The 19,461-nt window shown below is 37.9% G+C and overlaps 1 protein-coding gene across 1 annotated transcript in view; it reads right to left on the minus strand.

The window, feature by feature from the left end:
* The window catches only part of Myo31DF (Unconventional myosin ID), a 315,587-nt gene that overhangs the window by 234,815 nt on the left and 61,311 nt on the right, over positions 1–19,461 (minus strand). The window contains exon 4 of the mRNA XM_067142074.2: positions 10,035–10,254. Coding sequence (XP_066998175.2) covers positions 10,035–10,254 — 220 coding nt within the window. The remainder of the gene's footprint in view (positions 1–10,034; positions 10,255–19,461) is intronic.

Consider the following 19,461-nt stretch of genomic DNA (forward strand, 5'->3'; position numbering starts at 1 on the left):
CTTTCTTCTTTAGCATGTCATTCCTCTGGTTCATACACTTTCTGACACCGTACTGCCGATACGTAACTCAGTGGTTCATCATAGTATTCCACCTATTCGATCCCTACTCTAACACGCTGTTTTGAATGAGCAGTGTGCACTCTTAGGCAGAGGCTCACTTAGTAGTAGTAGTAGTAGTAGTAGTAGTAGTAGTACCTGGTCTAGAATTACAATTTAGGCATATTACTAATTATAGCACCACAATTCACTAAATAACTAAAAATTCAACCCTGAAAAGAGCCGTTTCTTAAAAAGAGCTTCTTCCTCTTCACTTTTATTAAATTCTACATTCATTTTATTCAAAATTAGCATTGAAGAAGGGGTTACTACTCTGGCTTGGATGAAAAAATTGCCACGTCAGATAGATTTTTCCTCCGCCAGTGTAGTGAATTGAGATTTTCTGACTCATCGGGTACTCCTAGGAAATAGATTAGTAAAAGGGCATAGTTTTTGCCATGGGACTCTCCACTATTCAACCTCCCCCCCACCCCGAAAAAATACTAAGAGTGGACACGGATCACGATTGTCTGCGGCCTGGTCATTCCAGCTCTGGAACTTTGGACTGTTAGATCGGCAGCGTAGTACTGATCGTTAAAAGTGAGAAAATGTGTGGTTTTTCATTTGATTTTCATGTGAAATCATTGCTTTTACTTGCGCCATTCCTACTGACGTCATTGTAATGACCTATGTTCATTTCAGTTAGGAAAACCACTAAGACAGTCTTTCTGAGGATGTAAAAAGGCAAGTGGAGAGTGAGTGTCTGCCATTATAATGCAATTCCCCAACCTGATTGTGACTGACGGTAAGCAAGCGGGCCTACCATTACAATGAAAATTCCCTAACGCAGTCTTCATATGAGAAAAGACGTTTGGTGATTTCTTCGTCGCGTTTCTAGGGTAACGTTAAGAGCTATGCAATTTAATACAGTCTTTCTCACAACCTGTACTCTACCTAACCTACAATTCTGTATACAATGTAGAATTCCATAGCAAAGCATGGGTACATCAGCTAGTGATGATATACAATGACCATGAATCCAAAACAATCAGTGGATCCAATTCGCAATGCATTATTTTCTGAGACTTTGCATGGTGTCCAAAGGGGTGCAAAATAATAATGGTATTAATCACTGGTAAAGTAGACCAATGGTGTTCTTCAAATAATGGTACTAATCACACTAATGGAGAATCCTGCTGTTCCTCACATAGTGGTGCTAGACTCTTGCTTCTTGTTTAAAGGGACCTGACATCAAGGTCATCTGCCTTGTACTAGACCCATGGTGTTCCTCACATAGTGGTACTAATCACAGGCAACACCCAGACCTGTGGTGTTCCTCACATAGTGGTACTAATCACAGGCAACACCCAGACCTGTGGTGTTCCTCACATAGTGGTACTAATCACAGGTAATTCTTACGGTTCCAAATCCATCATCCCTTGGTCACCCCTTTTAGTCGCCTCTTACAACAGGCATGGGATACCATGGTGTATTCTTTGTCTGCATGCCTCACCCACAGGAGGTATGTGGTAAGTGAGGAAAACAAAAAATGTTGGAACAGATTCACACTTGAGTTGGAAAATGATGTAAATGGTGCAAAAAGGAAGTTTTATGGATTGATAAAAAATAAGAGAAAAGAAAAAATTACACAAAACAAGTGAAGGAAGAGAGTTTAAATGTAATAACAGAACCACAGGAGATAAAGAATAGGTAGAAAAATTACTTTGATAAACCCCTGAGAGTGAGAAATGATGCAGAAGGGAGTGTAGTGGTAAATGAGGATGATCCAGAAATGGAGAGTGATATTGCATGGCAGAGGTGGAAATGGCTGTTAAACAAATGAAAATAGGAAAAGCAGCAGGGATGGATGAAATGTGTGTGGAAATGGTATAGGCAGCAGACCCTATTGGTCTACATTGGTTGTATAGGCTGCTAAGGTGTATGTGGAGGATAAAACAAGTACCTGGTGAATGGTGTAAAGTTGTAATGATATCAATATTTAAGAAAGGTGACAGAAAGGTATAAGACAATTATTGAGGAATTACACTGTTGCCACCAAGTAGCGAAAATACTGGAGAGAATAACAGAAAGAAGAATGAGAGGACCAGGCGAGTTGGCCAAGCGGTTAAGGACGCACAGCTGTGAGCTTGCATCTGGGAGATAGTGGGTTCAAGCCCCACTGTTGGCAGCCCTGAAAACAGTTTTCCCATGGTTTCCCGTTTTCACACCAGCCAAATGCTGGGGTTGTGCCTTAATTAAGGCCACAGCCGCTTCCTTCCCACTCCTAGGCCTTTCCTATCGTCGCCATAAGAGTTATCTGTGTCGGTGCGACGTTAAGCATATTGTTAAAAAAAAAAAAAAAAAAATTGAGAGGAAGGGTGGAAAGAAATTTAGAAGAGCAGTATGGCTTTTAACAGGGCAGGTCAATGATAGACCCAATATTTACCATAAGATTACAGATGGAAAAACAGTGGGAACACTGAAAAGACCTGGTGATAGTGTTCCTTGACCTAGTGACGATGATATTATTATTATTATTATTATTATTATTATTATTATTATTATTATTATTTGCTTTACGCCAAGGTGCTGGAATTTGGTCTTGCACGAGTTATTTTACGTGCCAGTAAATTTACAGACATGAGGCTGACATATTTGAGCACCTTCAAATACCACCAGACTAAGCCAGGATCGAACCTGCCAAGTTGGGGTCAGAAGGCCAGCGCCTCAACCGTCTGAGCCACTCAGTCCGGCATTGATCTAGTGAAAACATATGATACTGTTAATAGAGAAAAGGAGTGGGAAACACAGGAAAGAAAAGATTAGGAAAGCAATCAAGGGAATTACTGAAAGCAATGTATAAAGCTGTTCCAGTTATGTCCAGACTCCAGTGGTGAGAATAGATTGGTTTAGAACCAAACTGGACTGAGACAGGGTATTGTCTCCACTTTTATTTACAATGGTTATGGATGAAATTCTACAGGAAACAAAGGCAACATATAGAAGGAATATTAAAATATTGTTATTTGCGAATTACAATCATAGTGATCTGGGGTGTCAACAACAGAGAAGCGCAAATGACAATATTGAGAAATATGGTATGAAAATCAGTGTGGAGAAGATAAAAACAATGGTGATGACAAGGAGAAAGAGAAGGAAAAGGAATCATTAGTATCAGGGGAAAAAAACCTTGAGGTTGTTGAATGCTTTAAGTATTTGGGAAGTGAAATAATGCAAGATGCAAGTTGCATAAGGAGATCAGCAGAAGGGTGAAAACAGAAACCTGCAACCTGTTTTCCAGTCAGAGACCGAGTCACGGATGGAATGAATGAAGCCCCCATCTTGTGGCGAGGATAGGAATTTTGCCGGCTGCCGAAGCCTGTTGCACTCCTCTGGGGCAATGATAGATTCATGACAGATGAAATGATATTGGAGAGTGTGCTGGAATGAAATATGACAGGGAAAACCAGAGTACCTGGAGAAAAACCTGTCCCACCTCCGCTTTATCCAGCACAAATCTCACATGGAATGACCGGGATTTGAACCACGGAACCCAGCAGTGAGAGGCCGACGTGCTGTAGTCTGAACCACAGAGGCCTCTTCAGAAGGGTACAAGTAGGAAATACATTCTACCAGAGTGTAAGGAACTTGGTGTAGTACAGAGAAGTTCCTATGAAATGTAAAGAGATAATATACAAGATGTACTATACCTCTATATTAACGTATGCCTCAGAGACTTGGCACATTGATAGTAAGAGATGAGAGTAAAATTTAGGCCAGTGTGATGAAGAGGAGTGTGGCAGGGAAGACAAGGAGAGACAGAGTAAGAAATGTCAAATTGAGATGGTATGGACATGTTATGAGGATGGAGGAGGGAAGGATACCAAAACAAGTGTTGGAGGCTAAGATAGAGGGAGAGGGCAGGAGGGAGGCTCAGAGCAAGATGGATAGACTGTGTCAAGAACAGTTTAAGAAAAAAGAAGACTGGAATGCAATTACTGAAGAGGAGTGATGGAAAGAGAGGCAAGGGTGGAGAAGTACCGTCAACACCCCGACCCTGGCAGGAGCTGGACAAGGGGAAGTTAAAATGATGGGTAAACAACTGCTAAGGAATCTTCCACCTGTGCAACAGCACTAAATATAGATCAGTTGCAATTAATAATTAAAGTTGGAATACAAGAGGACTACCATTTATTCACTGTAAGAGGAATTAGGGATTGGAATAGTTTACCCAGAGAGATGCTCAAATTTCCATTCTTTGAAATTATTTAAGAAAAGGCTAGTAAACAACTGATAGGGAATCTATCACCTGGGCAGCAGCTATAAATAGAGATAAGTGATAAATGAAAATTAATTACACAACAAGATCCATATTCGAAGGAGGTATTTCTCTGATTAAGTGTCTAAAATTTAATGATTACACTGAAAGTACTATAAATTCAATTTGTAATGTGTGATGGTTATTACCACTCATTAATCACTTTCTCTTAATTTTTGGAAGATTGACTTCATCTCTAAGCTGCATCTAATCAACTCTCCTGAATAATACAAAGAATCTTCTTCTGCTTTTCCCACATCTGTGGGGTCGCGGGTGCAAACCTTGTCACACATGTGGATTTGGCCCTGTTTTACAGTTGGATGCCCTTCCTGATGCCAACCTTATATGAAAGGAAGTAATCACTATTGCGTGTTTCTGTGATGGTTGGTAGTGTAGTGTGTTGTCTGAATATGAAGAGGAAAGTGTTGCAACAAACACAAACACCCAGTCCCTGAGCCAGAAGAATTAATCAAACACAATAAAAATCCCCCACCCGCCCAGGAATCGAACCTGGGTCCCTCTGAACAGAAGACCTAAACGCTGACCATTCAGCAAATGAGTCGGACTGAATAATACTAAGAATGTAAAATAATTATGCTTGAATTGTAATTTACCTTTCACCACACGTTACAGTATTAATTTAGGGATAACCTAGCAATCATCATCATCATCAACAATTTGTTGGGGACCTTATTTATTAAAATTTTCCAGCTGTTTTTACAAGAATATAATAAATTACGATGTCTTTTGCCGTCAACATTTATCAAACCCTGGAATATTTTTCTCTATCCCTTATCAAACAGAGTTTCTTGGACCCAATACCCTTGTGGTCATGAATCCAATACAGGGATAACGGAGATCTGAAATGAGCATCACCGATCTGTAATGAACTAAAATGAACCTTGTGGTCATGAATCTAATACAGGGATAACACAGATCTGAAATGAGCATCACCGATCTGTAATGAACTAAAATGAACCGATAGTCTATAAACTATTTAGATGCATGTAATCGATGAACAATAAAATGTACCCTTGATGAGCTACAGCACAAATAATACAAGAAATCTAGGTCTACGACTTGAACATTCTGGCATAAAACAGGATTTGAATTTATGCTTCCCATAAAAAACTGCAATACCAAGGATATGACTAATGAGCTGAAATTTCAAGTATAAGAGCAGAATGGCCCACTAAGGTATAAATTATCACAATGAGTTATCATAAGCTTTAATATCTTAAGAACAGCTGCCTCTATTTTGTGTGCATCATAACAATAGGCCTACAGTGAATGCTTCTTTTCTGTCTAAATGATGTGTTACATTTCAGTATAAATTTTAGAAAAAATACACAATAATACTGTCTTAGTTCACAAAGGATGTCACCATGTCAATGGGATGTCCCTAGCCAGAAGTGTATCTCAATTCTGGAGCTTATAAACTTAAGTAGAATAACTGCAATGCAATATATGTTGGTCAGACAAGCAGAAGCTTCACAACTCGTTATTTAGAGCATGTTAGTGCTAAAAAAACAATCTGTTTTCTGCCATGGGTCAAGGTATGTGTGATTTCAATCATCAGTTTACTTCTATTGGCCAAGATATGGACATCTTAAAGGTCATGAACAGAGCTACTCTGCTCAATTTTCTTGAAAATTGTTTCATTCATTTGGAACAATATTTTAATCCCAATTACAACCTCAATGAAATTTGTGAAAAGCTTAACATTTTATTTGACAATCATTCCACAGTCTAATACGAAGAGAAGCTCCAATATCCCTACCAGCCTCTCACCACTCCTACGTCCCCTTACCGCTTCCCCTCCTCCACTCCTCCCTCAGCATGAACTCCTACCATCAGACTCTGCTTCGAAATAGCATTCAGTGTGGAGCACTCCGCCGTAGTTGAAAGACACCCACGAAGCTATGTGAGAGGGGGCTTGTTTCTTTAAAATGTCTTCATTTGCATTTTTAGATGTTCTGTGTCTTTCAGTGTTTTTTAATTATGCCAATTTTGGTCTATGTAGTGGCTGAGGATGACCTCAAAATAAGGTCAAAACTAGTCCATTAATGCTTTAAAAAAGAATACCAGATTTTTTAATGAATATATATAGTTATACTGTCATTGATAAGTATATACTGAATAGGTGGACTCACTCTTACTCCATTTAACGTTATTTCATCACCCTCACTCTGTGTCAGAGAGAGATGGTGAATCCCAATACTCCTTTTACTTTCTTATTTCATATGATCACACTTCTTGAAACTTGTCAATGCTCAGTGCTCCGTGTGACTAGGTTGCAGCTCATAGTAGTCTTGTACCATTGAGTTCCCAAAACATTTCTGTCCTGTGGAAATTTTACATATTTCATATATACTTCAAATCCACAGTTAAAAAGCATGCATACTGCAGTTAAAGTTTCTAGTCTCTGTTTCTTACTGACCAGTTCAAAAATAAAATAGAGAAGTTTGCAATTAGGAAGAAAAGTTCTAACGCAGCAAGTCTCAGTGACGGTGAATCTATTCCTAATGTTTGTAGTGTCGTATGAAAGTGAAGGCAAAGGTATAAACGGAAGTGTAGCAGAAACAAAAAACAGCTACAGGAAAAATTTGCAGTTATCAGCCCTCTTGGAGTCTGCAATTATCATGGAATGATCGCAATAAGATTTTTATTTTTTTGGCAAACTTTGCAAACAAATATTTGAAGAAAACTTTCTCACAAAATTAGAAAGACTTATTGAACATTTCTATATTATAACTCTTGCGCACCCCCGCCACAATACTTTCAAGCCGGCACCTCTGGAACAGGAAGTTAATGGATACTTTTTCCACTACCCAGAAATTAACCTCTCAACAGAAATTTCTTCTTCTCCTACTTTCCCATATCTGTGGGAATTCTGGTGCAAACTGTGGGCAGCATTTGAAATTGTCCATGTTTTACGGCCGGATGACCTTCCTGACGCCAACCCTACATGGAGGGATGTAATTATTATTGTGCGTTTCTGTGGTGGTTTGTAGTGCGGTCTGCTGTGTGAATATGAAGATGAGAGTGTGGGGACAAATACAAACTCTCAGTCCCTGAGCCAGAAGAATTAATCACACCCGATTAAAATCCCCAACCCAGATGGGATAAGAACCCAAGACCTACTGAACCAAAGGCCTCAATGGTGACCATTAAGGTAAGAAGTCTACAGTTTTAAATTTTAATAGTCTATATACTTATTCTGAATTATGACCTGCAGCTGTCCTGCATTATTTCAAAACAATTCAAAACATACTAAAGTTTATCTCCATGGTTCCACAATTTCCATGCGGAGAATTAGATTTTAAAAACAAAACGCCCTGCCCTTTTAAATTATTAGGCCACACCAAACTACAGAAATTATATCAATTTCAAGTTACGAGTAACACAAACTAAAAATTATTACTTCCATACAAGCACTAAAATCTAAGTTGGCAAATTTTTCATGCGTGGGCTTTCCAAACTAGAGTCTAATATTGTCTGAACCTTCTGATGTAGGCCACACCAAACTATTTGCATCAGTTGCAGGTATTAGTTTCACTGATTTTGTACGTTCATTATGTTGAAAAACAATTTGATGTAATTTACATCAGATGAAACAGAATAGTTCAACTAAAAAGAATTGTACTAAATATTAGATTGTAATTATTATAATACTGTTAAGATCTCAAAAGGAAATATCAGAATAGATCAAGATATGCTTGAAGCATAGAATGTACCACACACATACATGCTCCAACAAAAAGTACAGGACAAGGAAAAAGTTCAATCACATGCACGATAATGAAGCCACTGTAACAATACCTCCAACTGAAATAGTACCTTTTATAAAGCAACAAACTGTTTTGCTTTGAAGTGAATTTAAGTCCCATAAATCTGAAAAACCAAAACCACATTGACGTTAGAAGTTTTATTCATAATAAACCAAGTAGCTTTGGGAGATATGAGCTGATAGCAACAATCAGAACATAAATATTATCGAAATGAGGTAGAACACTGTAAAGTCTTTTGTGGTGCACATTTCAAGTTGCTCAGTGTATTTTGTTTTGCTAGTGGTTTTAACATTGCACCAACGCATCAAAGGTTGCCTGGTATGAACCGTGTATTTTTATTGGTAACCTATTGCAAAAGTAGCCTTGAGAAAGGTTTCAAAATGGCCCTGGTATGTTCTGTGCCCACTCATGCTACAACAGTACCAATAATCCACACACTATCTACATGGCTTCCTTCTTTACCAACACCATCCAGTTTCTCAAAAATGATTTTAATTCTGGGTTCCTTCTTGATCGCCTCCACAGAACCCGAGTGGTAGTAAGGCACCAGGAAGTTTAGTAGGCCTACAATTTACGAACTTCATCATATAGACCCATATTGATACCGTTAAAACTAAGAAACAATGTTAGGTTTTGGTCCACCCAATTTTACCAGGAAGTTTGTCTCTCCCCATCATCCCTTCTTACTAGATAACAGACAGGAAACAACCAGGCAAGCATTCTTCCTCTCCCATGAAAGACCATTAAAAATTCTCATTAAAAAATTGAATTGAAACTAGTCTATATAAAATTTACATTTAGACTCTACATTTATTTAAATTATCATGTAATTTGGCTAAAACACTTTTCATGAAATAAAATGACCTTTAGAGACCATTGGTGCAATTTCTATCTGCGATATCTGAAGCCATCTCATTTCGACTCAGTTAATTTATAACTGTTAGGTTCTTCAGGCTGCTGAAACTAATTCTGAATAAATAAATTTATAAACTACCTGAAAGAAAACATATGGTAAAAGAATTATACCTGAAAAAGAAGAAATTAGAATAGAATGACATTTTGTTCTTGAAAGATCATCAGATTCTATCAAATCACATGAAAAATATTTAGAAATGTATAAACATTTAAGTTTATTTCTGTTTACATCCACTGAGTGAGTTGGTCGTCTGGTTAGGGGCGCTCAGCTGTGAGTTTGCATTCGGGAGATAGTGGGTTGATATGATTTTTCCAGGTATTTTATAAATTTATTTATTCAAAATTACTTTTGGCAGACTGAAGAACCCAACAATTATAAAAATAAAAAAAAGTTTTGTAATAAGCCAAAAAAGAATACAGGCAATATTTAATGAAGCGTTGTTGACATTAGAACACACAATATGCTTTACATCATAATTTCAAGGTTGTGACTTTCTTGATGTAATATTCAAAGGAAAATATTCTGAAAACAGTCACTTTATTTAGAAATGTTTCAGAAAAAAGATTACTTTAAATTTCATTTTGAAATTTTGTCCTGATTGACATAATCAACAATAACATAACACTGAATGATTGTTGACTGACAAGTGCTCTCTCTCCCTCTCCAACCTTACTGAAGGACACTGTCATGGGCTGTGGTATCTGTACTGTGTCTTTCTTCATATTTGGGTGAAATAAGAATTGTTTCAATTCTTCTCTACAGAAAGAGCTCATAAAGGAACAGGTTACTGCAAATTGTAATAAACATGAGAGATAAAGTCAACAGATGTACTGTCAAGTGGATAAGAATTCTGTAATCAGTGGAAGTCAAAGATAACAGATCCAGATTGGACTTACATGACTGATTTACTGACAATGGTTTATCATGATGATAATCTTGTAACTTTGAGATATCTTGGTGACAACTCCATTACCTGATAAAAACTGTGGAAGTTTCTTTCTCCAGGTTGCTGCATAATTACTCTTGACTTCTCCAAGAGATAGTTGAAGATATGGCCACCAATTGGATCACCTTTGAAATCAAAATTTATATCCATATACTTTCCAAATCTGGATGAATTATCATTCCTGTTGGTCTTAGCATTGCCAAATGCTTCCAGTATTGCATTAGACTGCAATAAAACATTCTTCACCCTAAAAAGGAAAACAAAATATAGAAACACAATTTTAAACTGCATGCAACACATATACTGATGATCACCCATGAAGAAGAAGAAAAAGGTTCTACTTATTACAAAAAAGGGTACAACAAAACAACAGACATAACTGGTCTTCAATAGCATACCAAGAATTATTTTACAAATACTTTGTTCAGTTTTATGCAATGACTGACTGGAGAGCATACTAAGGAATACATGCAGTTCTAATAACCGCTTTTATGGTTTTCACAGATGCCAAGGTGCCAGGATTTTGTCCTACAGGAGTTCTTTTATGTGCCAGTAAATCCACTGACATGAGGCTGGTGTATCTGGGCATCTTCCAATACCACCGGACTGTGTCAATACTGAAGCTGCCAAGTTGGGCTCAGAAGGCCAGTGCTCTTCTGTCCGAGTTACTCAGTCCAGCGGTCATGTTTTTCAATGAGGCAAACAATTATAGTGAACATACATACATAATCATTAAAGACTTATGTCTTTCAGCGTTCAGTCTGCAAGCCTCTGTGAATTTACTAAACGTGAAACCTCAATTAAATTATTTTTCAAGTGGAATGACTAAAATAATTAATAAGTGAGAAAATGTATAAGTGAAGAATTTAACATTTTCTATTAGAACCTATTTTAAATAGTTAAATTCAGAAAAGAAAATCAGTAACACTATCTTCAAGTGTCATTAATTGCTCTTGTGTCTCTTGAAATCAGAAACAGCAGGTTAGAAGTTCTTTAAGTTATACTGCCCGTCAACAGTAAAAACACGTACACGTGTTAGTTGAAGATGCATGCCACCTCACTTGATTCTAGGTTACCATACGCCTCCCCTTAAAAAAAAAAAAAATACAGGTACAATTGGTGATCAGTGTGAGAAAGGAATGCACTAAAAGAAGACTACATTCAGAATAATTATTGCTTTCTTGTATTCTACGCAGTAGTGCGGTCATTTCAACATAGCCCAACAGGTCATGCAAGTTGATCATCTAGTTTGAATCTTGGCTGAATATGTTTATGAACAGCTATTACATGTAATTAACCTTTTTTTTTTTTTTGCTAGGGGCTTTACGTCGCACCGACACAGATAGGTCTTATGGCGACGATGGGATAGGAAAGGCCTAGGAGTTCGAAGGAAGCGGCTGTGGCCTTAATTTAGGTACAGCCCCAGCATTTGCCTGGTGTGAAAATGGGAAACCATGGAAAACCATCTTCAGGGCTGCCGAAAGTGGGATAATTAACCTTTTAGGCTGACTCTACGTTTGCATGTAATCTTGCACTCAATAGTCACTGCAGCGGTGTGTGTGCTCCGCATAGTACTACATAAAAACAGCATTTGCACAGCATCTATGAAGCATTCTTGGAAAAATATGTGTACTAATGAATTCTAGGAGACATGATCTTCCTGACCATCAACAGTTCACAATATATATTTCAAAAGATTGTCACTTTATGCATCATTAAAGTGAGGAGTAATTTGCCTTATGTTCTCTGTTGAAACAAAATAGATACTCTCAACTCCAAGGCACCTAGATCTTGATTGCCATCTGGGTTAAAAATTTCAACTTCTTATAGGCGACAGAAGGTGAATTTTGTTGAGGGAAGTACCAATGGGCTGGTTCCGCCTTCACATTGCCCTTTAGGTCCTGAAATTGAATGTGCTGCATTAGGAGAGGAATAAAGTAGTTGCAGGCAGTTTTGCTAGAGATGTTGACTGTCCAGAAAATGAGAGATTATGCCAAAGAAGAATTTTTGCCTCTTCAAGAACATGCCAATGTAACATCTGTTCATAGTGACATTCAGTGGGCATGGTATGGGTTGAATACTGTGTATGGTAAGTGGAATATTAATTCTACTGGACAATCCGGGCCACAGAAGGATTTCAGTGGTCTTTTAGATGTGTTTTACATTTCCTTCATGAGGTGGTTCCAAATATGCTGAGCAATGATTAAAAGTGAGTATCTGGGAGCCAAGGTCGCTTCTTAGGAGCAGGAAGCCCGTGAAACTTATGTGGTGCTTAGTCTCAATATACTGAACAGCTATTACATCCAGAAGCCCATTCTGGAAAGCCATTTATGTATGGGTGCATTTTTACAGTTCCAAATCTTTTAGCAAACCATGAAACATTACTGGTTTGAACTAATAATGCGATTCCTGCATTTTTGTTGATAAAAAGAACAGCTGACAATTACAAAGGCCCTCCAAAATTACTCAAAGTTGAAAACATTCTCATAATAACTAAAATTTCAGTCTGCCTACCTCCCATCATAAAACTTCACAATCAATGAATCTTTGACCTGTGAAAAGGTTGGTTAGCTTAAAACAGTATAGACCTAATATTTAAGAACATATAACCTGTCAATACTCTGAATACAGTAATCAGAAGAAGTTTGTTGCCCTGTGGATGCCCAAAATGCAAAAAGAATAGTTGATAGTTTGTTAATAGCCAGAATAAAAATCAAAATTTACAATGCCATAGAAGGTCATCATTTTATTAGGATATCTGCTGAAACTAGAATTTAAACCTAAAACACAGAGTTTGAATGCTCCAACAAACCTATTTCTAGCAAACAATAATAAATATCTGAAGAAGGATAGATAATTTTTCTTGTGAGTTCACACTGAGTAGCCACATAACTTCATAAAACTCTTAGCTAGAGAGGAAATGGATCAAATAAATAAGATTTGAAGATTCCTGCAGGATTATGACAACTTGTTCAGGCCAGTAAATTTCCACAAGGTACCAGTAGACACAATATTATGATGATTATTTGGTGAAGAAGTAATGCAACTGTTTTTCATTCCTACTGCAGTAATTATAAAGTAGTTTAACTATAATCCAGTTTTATTTATTGCTATTGTTATAAAATTTCTCAGTCAGATGATTACTCGCAAGGCTTGAAATTAGAGTGAATGATGAATATCGGTACTGCTATGGAGAAATAGCAACTCTCTACCATTTTGTCATTACTTTAATAATAATAATGTTATTTGTTTCACGTCTCACTAAGTACTCTTACGGTTTTTGGAGACGCCGAGGTGCTGGAATTTGGTCCCGCAGGAGTCCTTTTACGTGCCAGTAAATCTACCGACACGAGGCTGACGTATTTGAGCACTTTTAAATACTACCCGACGGAGCGAGGATCGAACCTGCCAAGTTGGGGTCAGAAGGCCAGCGCCTCAACCGCCTGAGCCACTCAGCCCGGCTTTGTAAAACAAATTGCACATAAAAAGCTCACATTAAACATTCATTTTATAAAGGGCAGACGAGGTTAGTTGTTAACCTGCCATTCCAAAAACCATATTGCTCATCTTCCAGCTGTGCTTCCACTTTTACTTCTTCCAATATTCGTGGAAAGATTTTTATAATATGAGGTATTAAGGTGACTCCTCAGTAATTTCCACAATTGTTCTGTCTTTTTATTTTAAATATTGGGAGACAATTGAGGGGCTCAAGAGTACATAGTAGCAATAATACCAACCCAAAACTTGTCAACGTTGTCATTCATTTGTGGTTGCTACATTTGTTTTTAAGAAGTTCTTCCTACAAATCACTTTGTAACAAGACTAATTACAAAGAATTATACTGATCTTCAAGTTCAACACATCAAGAATCCATCCAACAACTATATTTCCAACAAAACATTTTATGTGAGCTAACAATACTCAAGCCAACAACTCTGGCTTAAAAAGTGGTGCACATCACCGTTTTAAACATTCTCTTCAAAAAGGTTGCATTTTACTTGACATGTTTGCCAACCGAACCATATTTTTATTCTTATAAATGTGTTAATAATATCCTTGTTGAAAGCCTCTGTGGCTCAGGCGGCAGCGCACTGGCCTCTCACCGCTGGGTTCCACGGTTCAAATCCTGGTCACTCCATGTGAGATTTGTGTTGGACAAAGCGGAGGCGGGACAGGTTTTTCTCCAGGTACTCCGGTTTTCCCCATCATCTTTCATTACAGCAACACTCTTCACTATCATTTCATTTCATCTGTCACTCATTAATCATTGCCCAGAGGAGTGCGACAGCCTTTGGCGCTAGATGGAGCCTTCATTCCATTCCTGACCCATTCGAATGACTGGAAACAGGCTGTGGATTTTCAATATCCTTGTTATATTTTAACCGATTCAAGTCACAATAAATGGCCACATTGTCCATTGTGGAAAAAGATTTAATTTGCCCGCCCGCAGTTTCAGCGTACCTGCCACACAAAAACATGCATAAAATTAAAACAAATGCAGATAATTCACTCAAATTTTGCATTCATGCCACTGAAGGTTATGATTTACTCATTCATTCCTTAAATGATTGCTGAGTGTGGTACAAATATTTAATTTGAAATGATTTAAAAAAGAACGGATCCGTGTACTCTAAAAACATCGCAATTTCGGACAGGGGCGGACTATAAAATTTCTCATAAGTAATTCTGAAACACCACTGTATCCACAAAATGGATATATATAAAGATTATTGTCTCTTTTCCCCATTTTTCCAATCACTACGGTTCTTTTGTGTCACCGGCTGTGCGCGTTTGGAAGAACCTGGTGCGGCACTTTCACTCTCACTTTCTTCAACATTCTGCTCACTTCAGTAACTTTCACTGTGTCTGGCCCCGCGGTGTAGAGGGCAACGCGTCTGCCCATCACCCGGTGGCCCCAGGTTTTGATTCCTGGCTGGGTCAGGGGTTTTTAATTATAAATGATTAATATCCCTGGCCTGGGGACTGGGTGTTTGTGTTGTCCTTAATGTTCCTTTCCTCACATTCAACACTTCACACTTCCACAATTACACTTACACGCAGGTTTCTCTCATATGGTGAAAGTAATGGCAAAAGATCTGCAGGGGTCAACGCGACGAACAAATATTTTTTTTTTAAACTTTCACTGTTGTTATCACTATCCTTGAACTCTGATTAATTTTCCAAAACGTCATTATTGCCACAATCGTCGTCTAAAACAATGTCTACAAGCACTTTCAATCTCTCGTCGACATTAGCGCAAAACCGCTCTTCCTGCGAAATGAATACTGAATACCGATGAAAATAAACTGTTGTTCAACAATTCCAGTGCCACACAGAAATACAGACAGCATTGTTTACCAACAGTACATGCCTCTAGTTCCCTACAGTGTGTATTGTTAGAAATGATATTGCAAAGAGAATCTAATATACGAATATAAGCGAGGCACTGCATCACTGCGATCTGAGCTCGTCATTTGATTCATGTGCCAAAACACTGCACGCGACCACAGCTCATCATATGACGTGAATGGGTTAAATTGTCTTTTGTCCATCAGCTGATGATGTCCACAATGTGGACGAAACACATCCTGAATTAACATATTGATGTTGTCTTGAAGAATAAACAACTACTGGTATTGTAAAGGTTGAATGTTTGATCAAGAATCTTAAACATTAATTTCAGACAGGGTAATCACTTTAAAACTACAGGAAAAAAGAGCAAAAGTTAACATTATTCAAGTCTATGCTCTACACTGCTGCAAGAGTGAAGCAGAATTACAGCAATTCTACAGAGAAATTGAACAAGTATTGCGAACTACAAAATCTGAAGACACCATGGCCATCACGGGCGATTTCAACGCAAAAAACAGCAAGGGACGTGAATGTGACTTTATAGGAGAGTTTGGACTGCGATCACAGAATGAACGGGGAGAAATCCTGACACAGTACTGCAAGGAAAGTGAGCTAATTTTTACCAACACTTTCTATAAGCTGCCAGAAAGAGGACTGTATACCTGGAATGCACCCAGAGATAACGTTAAAAACATTATTCGGAATCAAACTGACTTCATCCTAATCAACAAACGCTATCAGAAAACGTATCCTGGCGCAGACGTGGCATCGGACCACAATCCACTTGTGGCTAGATTTGAAATGAAGCTTAAGAAAGTACTACCAAACCAAAATAAGGACATACTATGCATCTCTCAACTTCAAGAGGAGCACAGATGCTGAAATACGAAGAAAGATGCAGTTGGCAAAGGAGAAATGGTTCACAGAAGGACACACAGAGATTGAAGAATTAATCTTGAAAAAACTACAATTTCAATATCCATAAGGAAGTCAAAGAACTGGAATCAATAAATTGAGAAAAGGAAGTATTTTCCTTAACACAAATGGCAACATCACTCCTGGCAATAAAGAAAAACTTCAGAGATGGAAAGAATATCTCGAAGAACTGTTTGAAGATGACAGGAGAGAACTTTATGCTAGTGAAGACATGCATGTAGAAAATGGACCAGATACAAGAAGAGAAGGAGCAATATATGCTGCAAAGTTGTCAGAATGTAATAAAGCATCTGGTCCTTATCTCATACCAGCTGCATACTGAAACTCAATGAAGAACAATTAGATGTCCCAGAAGACTTGTATAATTCAATCTACAACACAGGAATCATCCCTCATTAATGGCTAGTCTATATTTGTTCCATTGCCAAAAAAAAAAAGCAAATGCCCGTCAATGCAGCAATCATCGAACAATCAATCTCATGAGCCATACTCTTCCTAAAAATTATCCACTGAAGGATCTTCAGAAAATTAGAACAGGACATCAAACAATTTGGTTTAAGAAATGCGCTAGAAACAGGAGATGCCTTGTTTACTTTCAATGTGCTGGCACAGAGATGTTTAGAATTCAGTCAACCAATGTAAGACTGCTTTTTGGATTATAATAATGCTTTTGACAAAGTTCATTATTTAAAGATAAGAATTTCATAATGTTCCACATTGAACTGAGTTCACAATTAAATTGAAAAAAAAGATATATAGTGGTTCAACCTTTTCAATACAAGTAGAATTAGAAATGTAATGTTACATTCCTAGTTGATTACAAGCAGTACTGGTTTCGACCACGGTGTAAAAAGTTTCAAACAAATTTATTAAAAACCACCATTCCAATACTGGCTTCGTTTATGTGATTGAATCTCGACTTCTTCAGGTTTTTGGGAACTTTCAACACACAGTGCTAATTCCTAAAGTGTTATAGTGCTTCATGAACTGCAACTGGTGAAAGATTTGCATTGTTTTTAATATTTTAAGTGATTGGCTGATGATGACCCAGAACAGTGGTCGAAACCGGTACCGCTTGTAATGAACTAGGAATGTAACATTAAATTTCTAATTCTACTTGTACTGGAAAGGTTGAACCACTATATATCTTTTTTTCCAATTTAATTGAGAAAGTTCATCATAACCTCATCCAAATGCTCAGGAAGAAGAACTTGGATGTGAAGGACATTCGAATCATGAGAAATATTTATTACAATCAGACTGCTATCATAAAGGAACGTAGGGAGTTCTTTGAAGAGGTGGCAACAAAATGTGGCATTAGACAGGGTTTTGCTCTGTCTCCCAGGTTGTTTAACCAATGCTCAGAGGAAATAATACACCGAGCTCGATAGCTGCAGTCGCTTAAGTGCGACCAGTATCCAGTATTCGGGAGATAGTAGGTTCGTACCCCACTGTCGGCAGCCCTGAAGATGGTTTTCCGTGGTTTCCCATTTTCACACCAGGCAAATGCTGGGGCTGTACCTTAATTAAGGCCACGGCCACTCCCAACTCCTAGCTCTTCCCTGTCCCATCGTCGTCATAAGACCTATCCGTGTAGAGGCAACGTAAAGCAACTAACAAAAAAGGAAATAATACAAGCAGCTTTAGTGGAAGAAACAGCAGGAATTAAAGCTAATGGAAAAACAATTAACAACTGAAGATTTGCAGATGGCAAATTGTTGTTGGCAGAAAGCCTACAAGATTTACAACGGCTGACCAACGAAGTTGTCGAGGCAAGTGACCAATGGGACTTAACACTTAATATAAGTAAGACATGTTTTATGGTAGTATCAGGAATACAACACCAAGGGAGCTTGATGATCAATGGAGAGAGAGTACAGCAAGTGACAAAGTACAAGTACTCTTATTTAGGAACAAATGAGAACTACAACAATGACTGTAATGAGGAAATTAAGTCCAAGATCAGGCAAGCCAGAAATGCATTCAATAAAATGAGGAGTGTGTTCTGTAGCAGACACCTTAATTTACATCTAAAAATTAGATTTCTGAGATGTTACATCTTCATCAACATTTTCTATGGAGTTGAGACGTGGACCATAAAAAAAAAAGAGAAATGGACAGATTAAAGGCATTTGAGCTATGGACACACAGAACGATATTGTAGTTGAGTTGGACAAATAAGGTCACAAATATGAGGTAATGAGGTGAATGGGATAGAGAAAGGAAATATTAATACTGTCAAAATCAGAAAGCTGCAGTATTTTGGTCATGTGATGCAAGGAGAAAAATATAATCTTCTGCAGCTGCTCATTCAAAGGCAAAATAAGACCAGGTAGAAGACATTTCTTGGATTGATAATCTGAAAACTTGCTTCAACTGTTCCATTGTTGAGCTGTTTCGCACTGCGTCATCTAAAGCAAGAATCTCGATGATGGTAGCCGACCTGAGATGAAATACCACTTGAAGAGGAAAGAGACACGCACATACATCTTCATTATAAACTTACGTCTTTCAGCATTCAGTCTGTAAGCCTCTGTGAATTTACAAAATGTCACCACAATCCTCTATTTGTAAGTAGCAATGTGGCCTCATTTAGTCCCATGCCTCTCATCTTTAAATCAATAGAAACTGAGTCTTGGTCTCCCTCTACTTCTCTTACCATCCATGACAGAGTCCATTATTCTCTTAGGTAACTATCCTCCTCCACCATTGAAGCTGGTTTATGCATACAACTTCATCAATTGTGTTCATTCCTAACCTAGTCTTTATTGCATCATTCAGAGAACTCTTCTGCCATTCTTCCCATTTCTTCATACCCCAGCAATCATTCTCACATGTCTGTTACTTCTAACTTATGAATAATATATCCTAAGTCCATCCCGCTTTCAATCCTGTAAAGTAGACCTGAAAACGGACCCAATGTACCAGTAGCGTAGCCAGGATTTCAGTTTGGGGGGGGCCCATTCATCCAAAATTTTATTTTGATAGGTGTCCAAACTTCCATAGTTTAGGTGGTGTAGAATACCGAAAAAGGAAATTAGTGTCCTTGGATCCAAGTAAAAAGGTGGATTCGTGCGGATTCCGGAAGCTAATAGTAATTTCCTTCTTCTTCTTCTTCTTCACTTTTCCCACATCTGTGGGGTCGCGGGTGTGAAATGTGTCGCAC

This window comes from Anabrus simplex, chromosome 2, assembly GCF_040414725.1.
Source record: "Anabrus simplex isolate iqAnaSimp1 chromosome 2, ASM4041472v1, whole genome shotgun sequence".
NCBI lineage: Eukaryota > Metazoa > Arthropoda > Insecta > Orthoptera > Tettigoniidae > Anabrus > Anabrus simplex.